Source organism: Crocodylus siamensis, chromosome 5, assembly GCF_052110815.1.
Source record: "Crocodylus siamensis isolate JL-2025a chromosome 5, ASM5211081v1, whole genome shotgun sequence".
Taxonomy (NCBI): Eukaryota; Metazoa; Chordata; order Crocodylia; family Crocodylidae; genus Crocodylus; species Crocodylus siamensis.
In genome coordinates this window covers 110,883,855-110,898,896 of record NC_143399.1, presented here as the reverse complement: position 1 = coordinate 110,898,896, position 15,042 = coordinate 110,883,855, and the positions used below count along the sequence as shown (strand labels likewise).

The window sequence follows — 15,042 nt, the reverse complement described above, 5'->3', positions numbered from 1 at the left end:
AATGTCAGTTGTCTGATAAGACTTATGAAATCAGGGCTTCTCCTCAGTGTTTGATTTATATAGGTTCTTGTTAAAAATTTACAGTTATGAAAGGAAAGAGATAGAAATTGTATGTAATTTTTTTGGTTTTTAATGCATCTGTGTTCCAAGGTCAACAAGTTATGCAAGTGCATTTTTACATACTGGAATTCTTTCAGCAAAAACCCAGTGTCAAGTGAACAGGCAAAAATAAATGAGCAGATTGTGTTCTGTCAATGGTAGTGCAAAAAGTGAATTTTTTGCATAGTTTTGTATTTTCATTCCTAAAAATTGGGAACATTTTTGTATTTAATCAATCAAAAAATATTGAGAAAAATCCTAAAATACTCATTTGTTCTCAGTATGCTATACCCAGCATACTAACAGGGTGGAGATGGTTAGTTATATTTAATTGTGAAGTGTTAGAGTGATGTAGCCATGATGGTCTAGGAGTTAAGTGAGAGACAAGTATTTTTGTGGATGGCGTCTTTTTACTGAACTACAACTGCATGTTTCGAATAGACTTAAACAATAATATTCAAACCAGCATACAAAGGTGGAGATGTAGTCATCACCAACTGTCAAGACTACTTCAGTGAGGTTAACAGATAACTCTCTGACACCAAATACTATAAAGATCTTAGGGAGGACCCCGCACCAATACTCATTCTGGAAATGGAAAATATTATCAAATCATTTCCACACTGGTTCCAGAAAAAAAACTACTTCCATTGATCCCCCACCCTCCTACCTTAGCAACTTTATTTATGCTCCCCAAGGTTCACAAGTAAGATAGACCCATCATACCCAACTGTGGTACCCTCATTGAAGAACTGTCGGAATTCATTGAAGAGCTGTCGGAATTCATAGAAACTATCCAACTATCCTGAAACTTTGTCACTCGAAGAGAAAGTTTTCTTCAAGACACAACAGACTTCCTCAAAAAATCCAGAACGTCACCGTTCTTCCTGAGAAAACCATGCTTTGAACCAAGGATGTTACCAGACTGTATACGAACATCCAATACCATGAAGGCACAGATGCCTGCCAGAAATATTTACAAAAACATAGACTAGATTCAGGTTTGCAAATGTTCTACCAATCATCCACTTCATCCGCACCCACAACTTCACTTTCAACAGTTGACACTTTCTTCAAATCATGGGCACAGCTACAGGCACAGAAAATTGCCCCTGGATAAGTCAACCTCTTCACGAGCCATACGGAGGAGGAATTTTTTAGAAAACGGAACTATAGGACTTGCACTATACCTGTGTTACGTAGGTAATATTTTGATCATCTGACTTATTTTTTTCCACCACAGGTTCAACAACTATGACATCCTGATAAAATTCTCTCCCACAGTAGTAAATATTCCTACACTAATACCAGCTTTCTAGATACCATTATTCACATCGAGCATATCACCCTACCAACCATTTAGACATATCGCAGAGACCACCATACTTATGTACACAAAACTAGCAGTCATCCCAAGCAAACCAGAAAATCTGTAATCTGCAGTCAGGGCCTTAGGTACTACTGCATCTGCTCAGAGAGGAATACTTGTGACACCTACCACACCAACCTGAAATCTGCCTTTATACAGTAAAGACACTCCAGTAGTCTAGAGAAATAGGCCATATCTTTGAGAGAGCCACCCAATTGTCCTGCATTAACCTGCTACAATACAAAAAGAAACCCCTCTGTAACTGCACATCCCTGGTGGTCGCTTGCCACCTCACACTGGAACTGATTAGAAGAATTATCAAACAATTATGGCTTATACTTAATATAGATTGGACCTTGAGAGATACCTTCTGCCTTTCAAATGATTCCCTCACCTTGCTTAACTCCTCGTCAGAAGCAAATTTCCAAACTGTTCAAAAAACATCTGATGGGATACAGCCTTGCCTTAACAACAGATGCAAAACCTGCTACACTCTACACTGCTACAACAATCAACGCTCCCACAATGAACCCATCAGAACCCATGCAACCTACACAAGGTGTTCCTAAAATGTGATCTATCTGGTCCAGTGCACCAAATACATTCAGGGTAACTATGTCCTCGAAAGTAGACAGAAACTACACACCAGAATGAACTGTCACGGAAAAAAATATAAAGGACAGAAATGCACAAACATCTGTAGGAACATGCTTTTCGTAGAACCATCACTGGTTCTGACCTCGCTGTCCTCATGCTCAAGGGAAATTTACAACATGTGTTCAGAAAGTGAACTTGGAAACAAAGAATCATAAACTGTCTGGATGTTAAGGACTTAGGGCTGAACACTGATACCGACTTTGTCATTAATCTACCTGATTCCTGAAAATCGTTCTTCCTGTGCTCCAAGTGATAAGGACCCTCTTTCCTTTTGAAAGGTCTTGATCTCCCACTGATCAAGCTGTTTTTTTCATTTGCTAGTTGTTTTATCTGCTACCATTGGGAATTTGTCTCCTCTCTAGTTTCACAGCTTTCCAGATCTTTGCTGTGCCTGCTTTTTACCTCAGACCTGAAACAGAATGCTTCATATTTGAAAGCTTGTCTAAGTCTATCCCAATCATGCAGTTTTACTGACACAACTCCTTGCCTCTCATTTAATTGTGAAGACGTTGTCATTTTTTTCAGATTGTCCTGATTTTAGTGCTGAGGATGAAAATCAAGTTGCAAAAACATACAAGCCATTATGATAAAATGAAACACCCCGCCCCCCCACAAGTAGAAGGGAAAGCATAAGCCGGGGTGGGCAAAATGCAGCCCAGGGGCCGGATGCGGCCTGCCAGGCCAATCTATCCAGCCTGTGAGGCCCCTAAAAATTTTAGAAAATTAATAGGTATCTGCCCCTGACTGCCTGTCATGCAGCCCTTGATGGCTTGCCAAAACTCAGTAAGCGGCCCTCCACCTGAAATAATTGCCCAACCCTGGCATAAGCTGAGGTCCATAAACATAAATCATGCTAATGAATGATTATGATAAAAATATTTTATCCATGCTCGATTCCTCTAAATGCAATTTTGTTCCAGTAGACAAATTCACAAATTGTTATGCAGAAGTTACAAGATACAAATACATAATTTCACATTGATCTTATGTTTCATATACAGTGTGTTTTATCAATGGAGAATGTTACATTTTTTTACCCATTCTAAGAAGTTTTAATATGGCATATTTTTAGAGGACTGTGTATTTTGGAAGTAGAGAGGTGCCGATATGTAGTTGGTACCAGTGAGGGGTTAAAGATTTGAGAAATAAGTTCTTTTTATAATAGCACAGTAATTAAAAGGATCCTCTCCCTGTAGGCATAGTGTTTTGGAGTGAAAAACTACTGATTGAAGGCAGAGTGCAAAAGAGCAATTAGAAGGTCTCTGTTTAGAACCTGAAGGCCTCTTGCTAATATTTCATGAGTAACTTTCTGGGTATAAGTTGTCCTAGTAAACAGTGCAGCTACTATGGAGTGTTTTCAGGATTGGGGCCATTTTTTCCCTCTTCCCAATATTAAGTGCTACTTAAACCTCCTTTTTATGGTGCCACTGATAAAGTAATAACCAATGAATAGTATCTAATTCTGCTTATTCTAATAATCTTTACTTGTACATTATTCGGAGTATTTCCAACAAAAGCAAAGTGAGCAGCCTATTGTTAGTATGCCTATTGGAATTCTATAAAAATATTAACATTGTCCATTTAACCAAAAGAAGAGCTTCTTATATATAAATCTTGTAATATTGGAAACGTTATGCTTTTAAAGTTAAGCACGTTTTTATAACATTTTATATAGTTGAACAAAGTTGGCAAGCAAAATGTTTAGGGCAAGCTGACAATTCACATTTCTTTTCCTTCAAAAGCTATTTTTTTAAGTTGTTGAAAGTTAATTAGTTAAGTGACATAAACAATGCATTTAATGAGATACCTGAGGTAGTACGTCCTACATTTTAATTACTGGAACCAGAGGGCATGTGTAGACTAAATGGGGCATGTGTGCATGACACTTCAAAGCAGGTTAAATACTTTTGCACCGCTTTAATGGTGTTGGTGTTTGCATGTGTCAGTGGCATTTTGCACACTAATTCCAGCTGCTGTAATCCATTTGGCAGTGTAATGTGCATTAAATGACTTTGGGGTGCAGCAAACTAAAACACCTCCAGGGAGTTTTAGTTTGCTACCCTACGGCCATGGAGTGAAGCAACTGGCTCTGTGCAGCTCAGGGACTGTGCCGCCAGCCCGTGCTGGCAGCTGCCCAGGAAGGCAGACTCCACAGAAGAAATTAAAAAAAAAAAAAAAAAAAAAAAAGCGGCGAGCCTGATCTTTTAATTTTTTTTCCCCCTTGGAGCCTGCCTGCCTGCATGAGCTGCACAGGGACCTGGTCTTTCCCTCCGCACTTGCAGTGCCCCCTGGGACCCCTCCCCCTTCTCCCTCACAGCCCAGGGACCACTTCGCCCAACGGCAGCTGATCCTCCCCTCCCTGCTGCCGGACAGGCAGGTAAGACACAAGTGTACATGACACGAGCGTTTACCTCGCCCAAAATTAAAGTGGTGTTTTTAAAAACCCACTGCTTCAATTCTGGGTCCCTGTTTTGTCTACACATGCCCAAAGTTACTAATCGCCAACAGCATATGATGGCATGTCTTTGAAATGAGGAATAGAATGGTAGCTGCTAATGACAGCTATGTGCTTTTTGCAGTTGAAAAAAAAAAGTTTTCTTCTTTTTTTTCCCTTACATGGGCTGCATTTTAGCTTGCCATGACTCATCCAAGCCATCACTTAAACTTTGGAATGAATCCAGACCACGCAAGAAATTCATTATCCAACTGTGGAATTCGACAGCCCAAGTATGGAGACCGAAAAGTCCATCACATGCACATGAGGAAAAAAGGTATGCAGTTAAGACACCCGTTTTCTCTCTCCCGAGTAAAACTGCCATCAGCAAGTAGTTATTTGGCCTATCTTCCTCTGAGAAATATCACCATTCATCTAATACAGAAGATAACAGTACTTGTGCATAAATTACTAGATTCTGTGAATTAGTAAGCAAGTAAGCAGCCGATGAAATAAGCAAGGATAATATATTACAGAATATATTTTGTGTTATTTTGGCAAGCATAACTTTTTCTTGTTGGATATTTCACAACAGAGTAAGAATGCTAAAGTTATTTCATAAAACTGATGACATCTTGGTAATGAAACTTGTTTGTAACACTGCAGTGTAATCCTTGCTGAAATGTGTGGTCTATCTGCTGCACAGCTTTACACCTCTATATATGTAGTGTAGTTGTATATATATATACACTATATATGTAGTGTAGTTGTATGTAGTGTAGTGTATATATGTAGTGTAGTTGTACAAACGTCATATTTATATGGTGTTTAGGGTCTTGCTGTGTCTTATTTGACCCTGACCTTTCTGTACCCTTTTGTCTGGCTCTGTGAATGTAAAAGCGGTCTGAAGTGGGCAGGTATCTGCTAGTGGGAGCTATAAAGGGTATTCCTAAATAAATAACTTCCTGGTATAATTAAATCCTAAATCTATGACATTTCTGCTTTCCTAATGATCCAGCAGCTGTATTTTAGATGAGCAATGGTATTTTTGTATGCCAATAACAAAGCAATATACAAAGTAATTGCTTAAAATCTATTCACATCTATTCAAAGTGTTTGTGAGTATACATACAAAATTTGTATTTCTTTTTTACATTTACAGGAATAAATACCTTGATAAATATTATGTCACGTCTTGGGCAAGATGACCCAGCCCCTTCCAGGTAAAGAAAACAGCCGTTACTTTAGTCTGTAATGTTTTTAGATAAGTCAAAATAACATAATTTTCGTGGCCCTAAAAGAAAAATTAAACAGCTTGTTAATAACGCAGCTTAATTATTTAAGTAGCTGTGGGAAGGAAGGAAATGTCTGCACTCATAAGTATGCAACAAAAAGCAAATCTTTCCAAAAGTATTGAACATTTTGTGAAGCAGGAGCGTTAACCAAATCAGATGGTTTATTGTCAGTGAGAACTTTGAAAAAGAGGGACAGTAAGAGTAATGAATGGAAAGTTGGGAATCTTATTTTGAAGTCCTAAAACCATCACTTGCCAGAGATGCCCTGCACATCCTTTCAAAGTGACACAGAAAAATGAAGTACTAGCTTTGTCAGGCATGCAATAGCTGTGAATTTAAGAGAGCTCTTAAGGAGAATCTGCTTCAGTCTAGAAAGCATAAAAGAGTATTTGAACTTCTGTACTTTGGTAACTGAAAAGGTTGACAGCAAAATGCTACGCATGTTTTACTTTTCATTGTAGTTGAACACTTGTTGTGAAGTATCTTTATTAATGGTGAGCAATATCTTACCTCATGAATAATCCCATTGAAATCAGTGAGGCTACCAAACATGAGTAAACAACACAAAATTCAGTCCAAAATAAAGGCTTTTCTACAGTATAGAATGCCCTGCAATAACTATTTCAGCATTGCTGTACCAGGAGATCCCCCTGCCTTAGTGTAGATGAAGTATGTATAAGGTGGTTTTCTGCTAGCATAATTATACTATCCGCCTGAATGACATAAACCAGGTTTCTAAACCATATGGATTTATGCCCCATTGTAGTATAGTCAGGCATGAGCCGATACAGCATCCAGTTCATCTCACCAATGCAAGTAATAGCAGGGGCAAGCGGCAGCAGTGGCTGAAATAGGCAGGTGCAAGAGTGCCTGAAGTAGGAGTTGCAAAGCATCCAACTGTACTACTGTGCTGCTGCAGATCTGATGCCATGATTTGTACATCCTGCTCCCCCACAAGCCTTTTGTGTGGGACACATCCCACAGTTTGGGAAACACCAACTTAACTGCTGACATAGCTGTATCTGTGCCAGGTGTTTTGCAGTCCTTGCCGCATAGAACATTAGGATGTAAGGAACCTCAGGAGGTCATCTAGTCCAACCCCCTGCTCATTCCAGGACTAGTCCAAACTATATCATCCTACACAAGGCTTTGTCTAGCTGAGTCTTAAAAATCTCTGAAGATAGAGATTCCACCACCACCTCTCTGGGTAACCTGTTCTAGTGCTTTTAGTTTTTACTAATATATAACCTAAACTTTCCTTGCTGCAACTTGAGACCACTGTTCTTTATCCTATTATCTGCCACCACTGAAAACAGACTAGCTCCATCCTCTTTGGAAACAACCTTCAGGTAGTTGAAGGTTGCTATTAAATTCTCAATCTTCTGTTCTCTAGATTAAATAAACCCAGTTCCCTCATATAGCGGGTGAGGTCTTTCATCCACCGCCAGCATCCAGCTAATGTAGTTATGTCATCAGGGCAGTGATTTAAAAACCAGTGGGGCCAGGAAGCAGGCTCGGACATTTTTAGTGATGGAAATCTCAGAAATTTCTACTGCTAAAAATAACACCTGTTTCTGACCTGTGTAAGGCCTTAACTCTCATCAGCCTGTGGCTCACAATGCCACGAAAGTAACACATTACAAACATCATCATTTGCTCTCTGTCCACCTCACTTTTAACTTTTTAATTGCCTGCTGCTGTGAGCAATGGAGAGTCCTGTTGCATTGAAGCTGTGGGTTTGAAAATCATTATGCTAACATAATCTATAATTACAAAATACTATTTTTAAGCATTCATCCAATATCCATCAGAGACTAAACTCTTCTCCCAAAGGAAAAGAAAAACCACACCTATTAGTCAGCCTTTCTTAAGTAAAAGCTATGCTTCTAAGAGCTGTTTTTTCCATTATGCTTCCATAGAGAGGAGTTACAGTATCAGTGACAATTATTGCTTTGTGCAGCATTGCTGCTTGAAGCCTATGAGCCCCTATACATGTGCAGGGAGGCTGCACTGGTGTGCTGTAATTACGGCACATTGAAGCAGACTTAATCAAATCTGGTTGAGTGTGGTAATTACCATGCTCCAGCAAACTCCAGTGTCACATGTATCAGCATCCCTGCACGGAAAAATGGCAGCAGGGCGCTTTAAACTAAAGCTTATGTAATGAGCTTTAGTTCAAAGTGCCCACTATTATTTTTCAGTGCAGGGATACTGATACACATGATGTCTCCAGCGGCATAGATTCATAGGGTTGGAAGGGACCCTGAAGGATCATCGGGTCCAGCCCCCTGCATGAGCAGGAAAGACGTGGGGTCAGACGGCCCCAGCCAGGTGACCTTTTAGTCTTCTCTTGAAGACCTCTAGGGTAGATGAGGGGGGAGCTTGTTCCATAGTCTGGACACCCTAGTTGTAAAGAAGTTTTTCCTAATGTTCAGCCTAAAATTATCTTCTAGGAGTTTGTGGCTGTTGTTTCTAGTTTTTCCCCAGGGTGCACTGGTGAACAGTTGTTTACTGGGCCCCGATGTACGCCTCTGATATAGCAGTAAGCCGCAATCAGGTCCCTTCTCAGCCTTCTTTTCTTTAGGCTGAGGAGTCTGAAATCCCTCAGACTCTCCTCATACGGCTTGCTATGCAAGTCCCTGATCATGTGGGTGGCCCTTTTCTGGACCCTCTCAAGATTTAGCACATCCTTGTTGAAGTGTGGCGCCCAGAACTGGATGCAATACTCCAGCTGCAGCTGCACCAGTGTTGAGTAAAGTGGGAGAATCACTTCTTTAGATTTGCTTTTCTCTACGCTGAACCTCATCTGGTTCTGTTTTGCCCAACATGCCAACTTGTCTAGATCTGCTTGTATCTGCAGCCTATCTGCGTGTGTGTCCGCAAAACCCCATATCTTGGTGTCGTCTGTGAACTTGGCCAATGGGCTTTTCACCCCCTCATCCAGGTTGTTGATAAAGATATTGAACAGCACTGGGCCAAGTACCGACCCCTGGGATATGCCCACATCTTGCCAGGATGACACTGATCTATTCATTTGGACTCTGTGTCCTACCCTGCAACCAGTTTCACACCCACTTGATGGTCCTGCAGTTGAGCCTGATATCCTTCAGTTTTATGAATGTCTATAAGTGCCCTCAGTATGTACCAAGGTGTGCTTTATAAGAAGTCAGTTGGGCTACTTAATTATTCAAGGGGAGAGAATTACATAAAAGCTGCAAATTTCTTGGAACGTGACCTCTGAAAAGAAACTTCCCATGAATGCAGCTGCAGCACTACAAATATCACATTTGTGAAGTCAGTAGAATTACATACTTGAACTTATGAATGTGCATAAGAGTTTGAAAACTATTGTATCTTATGTACTACATTCCTTTCTTTTTCAGTGACAATTCCCTGCTGTCTTTCAGTTATAAATAAAACTTTTAAAGCAAGGAAGGCATGAAAGAAGGGAAGCTTCAAGGAAAACAAAAAAACCCAGTCTGGAGTGCTCTTACAAGTAATAAAATAGATTAGACAGAGGAGGTCTAGAGGAAAGCTAAACTTATTAATAATTTAATAGTGTATTTGATGCTCTGAAAAACAAAAGCACTTCTAGCAGGCGTGTCAAACATACCGTCATGAGCCAAATCTGGCCTGAAGAGCTCCATTATCTGGCCCCTGGTGATACCCCTGGATCTGAATTGATTGGGACCAGCCCTGCAAGCAGGATCAGATCTGTGCCATGCTCAGCACCTGCCCTGACCACTCAGCACCAGCCCGAGCTGCTGCAGGATATGTGCCATATGCAGTGTAGATCCTGGAGTTGCCAGGGTGGGTGCTGGATCCAGGGAAAAGAATGGCCTATGGGTCTGCTGGCCAGCCCATGGACTGGCCTCATTTTTCTCATCTGATTTATAGACTCCCTTTTAGCTATGATACAGTGATAGCCTACTGCAGAATCAACACACCCAGGAAGTTGCTTATCATATACATATCCGTAGTATCATATACAAGACTGAAGTTGGTAATTTATTTGAAATCATCTGGTGCCCATGGCAATGTACAAAAAAAAACTCAGTCACGGTATGATGTTCCACACTGTTAGTCAGAAATACTGCTTCCTGTCTCTTTGTTAAATGCCAGCAATAACATATAGTAAAACATATAAAGATTCAAAGACTCCGACTGTCAGCCCTGAGTTTGATAACCCAGATATTCATTACTGCATATCACAAGGAAAAGTGTCAAAAAGGAAAGCAGACAGAACCAAACTCCTTTCCCTGCCTGATCAGCAAATGAATTAATTTTTTTTTTTTATTCTCTCTTTATTGTACAATTATTCATGAGGTTTACTGAAATTGAATCTCAAATCTTTGCAGGATTAACCACAACGAGCGTCTAGAATTTCTGGGAGATGCTGTAGTAGAATTCTTAACTAGGTAAGGGTGGAATTTTTCTACAACATTCTTCATTGTCTTTCTCGTTAATCAAATTTGTATGTTACATCTTAACATTTGGTTTTGTTATGCTTCAAAGCTTTTGTGCTTTGACTGTATAATGCAGACCATGCATACAAATGTGTGTGGTGTTTATTTTCTAAATATAAGTAAGTATACAAATATTATATCAATTATATATGTAGTAAAATCGTGCCAAGGACTGCAAAATTATAAGAGTTCCACTTCTGCGTCTGCATATTTTGAAGTCTCTTCCAATACTGAAGCTGTAAAGAATAAGATTACAGGATGAAAAGCTAGTGTCTCTATCCTGTCAAATATAATTTAAAGTTGCTCATGACGGTAAGAGATCAATTTGTCTTGGGTCAAATTCCTTACAGTATATATCCAGTTTATAAGGAAAATAATCTCTCTTTTAAAAAATGTCATTTTGTTTCCATGGATGTTCTTGGTCTCTTCCTCTCTAATCTCAAGTGAGAAGTATTTACAAGTAAAACCAAGTGTGTAGAAATTTCTAAGGGGATTTATTCTGTAAACCTTAGTCCTGAAGGACACAGCTTGCACCTTTCGTATAAATGACATAAATATATTTACATTCAGACATGTACTATTTAAAAATAATACATTCGCAGTGTATCAAAAATTGCAACCATTTTGCTCAGCTGAGTCTTAGGAAAGTAATGAAGAGTATTAGAAGATTATGAAAGTACTCAAACTTGCCTCTGAATCTTGCTTGAGTGACAGTCATCTTTGTGAGTGAATAGTGTTGTCTGTAACGAAAAGCAATCAGAAAATTCAGTGAGAAAGGGTGTGTATCCGCTCTCGGTTCCCTTATCTGATAATTTTTAATATGGAAATAGGTAGAGAACTTAGAGAACTATTTGAAAGAAGCGAATAGTGTTATAGGTAATATAAATCCTCTTGTATATCCTTTTCCTGTTACCTATTAGCTATACTCAATTAAAAGCTAAGTTTCTATAAATAAAGAACACCGTAAGGTTTCAGCTTCAGTTTAGTAGAAATGGGATGGGGGAGCCAGCTGAAGGTTAAGCTCTGTCCCTCTTCTATACAGCCATAACCCTGGAAAAATCTTTTTTTTCTTCATTTTGCCTTTCAAAAACAATATGCATATTATATTCCGAAGTGCATTGTATATGAAAAAATACAATATTTGCATCAATGTCTATTCAAGGAATTAATTACATGCTTACTTAACTGAAGCATGCATTTAAGTTGCATGTATTTCAAGGCCTTTTCCGGTTGCTTTGTGTGAATTGGGGTCCTTAATTTTATTGTCTTAACATGTTATTAACAAATCTATTCTTAAATAACTGAAATAATTTCACTTCATCTGAAAAAAATGCTATCTCACTCTTTGTTCAGGTAATTAATATATATATTAGCTGCACTGAGTTATGTCAGACTTTATATGCTGTGGTGTCTGGCAAGAAACTTATCATTTTAACATGTAGGTTTGAAATATTTGAAATAAGATAACAATATGATTGATCATCAAATTTCTATTTATTGTATTGAAAATAGGGGCCCAGAAGTTCAAGTGACTAGTCATTTTGATTACTTTGACTTCCATGTAACTAGCTTTTGAGGGGACCTAATTTAACTGTTGCTTCATGGTGTCTCAGATTGGGCCTGTATAAATTGAGGTACCCAAAATCATGACTATTACTTTAACCTCTCTTGGCTGGGTCATTTAATTCCATCTTTTTCTTGACTCAGCCCATTTGTAATCCATGGTTGTACTGTTTCCTTAAATAGTTCCTAAATTTTCTCATGAAGGACTTCATTAAGCACGTTTTAAAAGTCTCTATTTTTGTTAATTTTTTACTCTTCATCCTGTTAATGACATTTGACTACCTGTCATACCTTCAATAAAAATAGACTAATTGATTTCACTTTTGTTTAGCCAGTCACTATTCAGGGTGAGGAAGCTCAGGCTTTTGTGTATTTAGCATATTTTAATGTTTGCTTTGCAGTCACCACAAGATTTTTTTTTTTAATCTGAAGGAAAAATCTATTTTCATTAGCATTTAAAACCAGAAATTTGTTAAGCACTCCAAAAAAAAAAAATTAAAACATCTTAATCCCGAACCAAAGTTGATCTAATATTCACCGGGGTTACCAACTCGAGGCCTTTTTTTCTCTGGACAATCTGCAAACATTTTATTGAGAACCAAACTTTTTTACCTACCTATGTTCTATGTAAGATAAATGTAACTCTTCTGCGAGGTCCTGGACAATAGTAACAAGGGCTGGGTTCAAATTTAGGGTTTTAACACCAACTTCTAAATCTGGTGTGAGCCCCCACTCAAAAACCCTGGGAAAATAAATTTTAACTGGGTTAAGCAGTGCGAAACACAAACAGGGCTTATAACAGGGGCAAACCTGAACCTTAAACAATAAGTGAAACCCAAGCAGTTAATAGTCTCAGTCGTTAGCAAACCAATCCAGGGGAAGTACCACCTAGCCCAGTCCCTTGCGATAGGAGACTCACCACTATGACAGAGAAAAGTTGCCATCAAACAGAAAGAATTAGGCCCACGAACAGTAAAACAGGCATGAGTAGCCTCCAAACTTTTGAACTCTGCTGCCTCCACCCCAGCAATCCCCTCTTTATCTTCATACCCCTATTCACCACCCCTGTACCGTGCTGTCTGCACCTAATCCCACCCTCCTGATATCCCACTGGCCCTCCCTCTGTCCCAGCCTTACCACTAACTTCAGACCACCCAGTGCTGTGCAGCCCTGCCTACCTCCAAGGTGAGCAGATAATACAGGCAGGTGATAGCTGATGGGACACAGTGGCGACACACAGGTTGGGGAGGAAGAAGGGGTGTCCGGAGGGTTCTGTGGCCCCCCAAAGGCCTGACAGAGTTCCCTGCAGATTGCTGAGCTGCACTCTCAGTCAGATGCAAGATAGTCTGTTCTGCTATGTCTGTTTGTCAGCACCTGCATCCAGCCTCATTCCAGTGGATCTTTAGTCAAGCTCATGGTTTCTTAGTATTTTACAGACAGCTCAGTTGTTTTATGGACTTTATGAACAAATATGTTTAGCCTTTTCTTTAGCAACCATGTAGGGTTAAACACCTTTAGGTCTGTGACATAAAGTAGCTAGAGACTGATGGTTCCTACCTGTGTTTCGTCCCACAGATAGTCGGTTCCCCTCCCCCCCCTCGGGTTTGGGTTCAACCTGCTGCTGAATTCTATTACGGTTAGGGTCTTGCTGATAAGATGATAATAGAGGCAATTTCAAGTATTTAAAAATTGCCTACAAAGTAGTAAAAACTTTCTTCACTTAGTCTTTGTTTTAAAAAGATCATTTTCTTACTTCCAGTGAGATTTTCTGGGGACTGTGAGAACATGATAGGGTGTCAGCATTCCACAGAGCTGCACAAAATTGATATGGACATCTTGAATATAAAGCATTTTGAGAGTGACTTTTCTTTTTCAGTGTTCATCTGTACTATCTGTTTCCAACTCTGGAAGAAGGAGGACTAGCTACCTATCGCACTGCCATCGTTCAAAATCAGCATCTTGCTATGTTGGCTAAGGTATGTGCGGCCCTTTTAATCTCTTTCTTTGTATGAATTAGGTTGCTGTGATATCTGGGACTAGGTGGCTGGTTCTTGCTGCCCAAGTTATATTAGTGTCTTTACCATATATCTTGAATTTGATTTTGATCACTAGTCATGTTATCATGAGGTTTGAAGATAGACTTTGAGTATATCTTCAATCACATGAAATACCACAAACCATTTGCACCATAGGCTGCGATATCTACCATCTCTCACAGGCAAAAGGATGCCAATCAGACTTTGAGGAAGTAATATTTGAAATAGAGGGATCATTCGGGAGGAGGGTGTACTTCAGCTATGGGACAGGATGTAAGGATTTCCATTATTTAGTTATCCATTTATTTAAACTTTCTGGAGTTATGCTAATTAATACTAAATAGGTAACTAGTGTGATGCTAACTAGATAATTGAAAATCAACTTAGGTAATTATAGAAGGCCATATGGCAATATATGTACGAAGAAAATGCAAGGGAGAAAAACCTTTGATTATTTTCTAATTTGAATGTCAGATAACACAAATCTGAAGAGTGAACAAAGAGCTTTAGTAATATATAATGTGGAAAAAAGAAGGTTTTCTATTAATTTAGTACATTAGATTTTATGAATTACATTTTAGTAACTTTTTTCTCTGATAATTAAGGTAAAACTATCACACATTCCCAATTTTAAATTATTTTCACAAAGATTTGACAATCTTTTCTTCAGCCATGGTTTTGTTAGCCAGTGAAGATCTTACCACGTATTTTTTGTTGTTGTTACTCCCCGCACCGCCCTTTGTTAAAATTAGTCCTACAGGTTGGAGACTTACCAACATAAGGCAATAGACTGCAAAAGACTCATGTGTTGTGTATTGCCTATGGTTTCAGAATGCCCTTTTAATCCTTTCTTCATAGCCACTCAATAATTTAAGCAAGCGGTGTCTACTCCAGAGTTACTGTCAAAGTTCATGTGATTACTTTTATAACCTCTTGCTGTTCATTTCTTAAGAAGGCTAAAGGGGCAGGAAATGAACACAATAATTTTCCTCGATGTGGCTTCTTTAAGTGTGTAATGAGAGACACTATGTAGATTATAGAAAATAACTGAGAAACTTTTGAATTGAGTCTACATTTATAAATATGTTGTTTAAACTGCCTGACACTTGAATTCATTTTCTCA

At 39.0% G+C, this 15,042-nt stretch overlaps 1 protein-coding gene across 1 annotated transcript in view; it reads left to right on the top strand.

The window, feature by feature from the left end:
• The window catches only part of DROSHA (drosha ribonuclease III), a 107,180-nt gene that overhangs the window by 60,945 nt on the left and 31,193 nt on the right, over positions 1–15,042 (top strand). The window contains exons 19-22 of the mRNA XM_090049953.1: positions 4,758–4,896; positions 5,722–5,782; positions 10,213–10,272; positions 13,760–13,859. Coding sequence (XP_089906079.1) covers positions 4,758–4,896; positions 5,722–5,782; positions 10,213–10,272; positions 13,760–13,859 — 360 coding nt within the window. The remainder of the gene's footprint in view (positions 1–4,757; positions 4,897–5,721; positions 5,783–10,212; positions 10,273–13,759; positions 13,860–15,042) is intronic.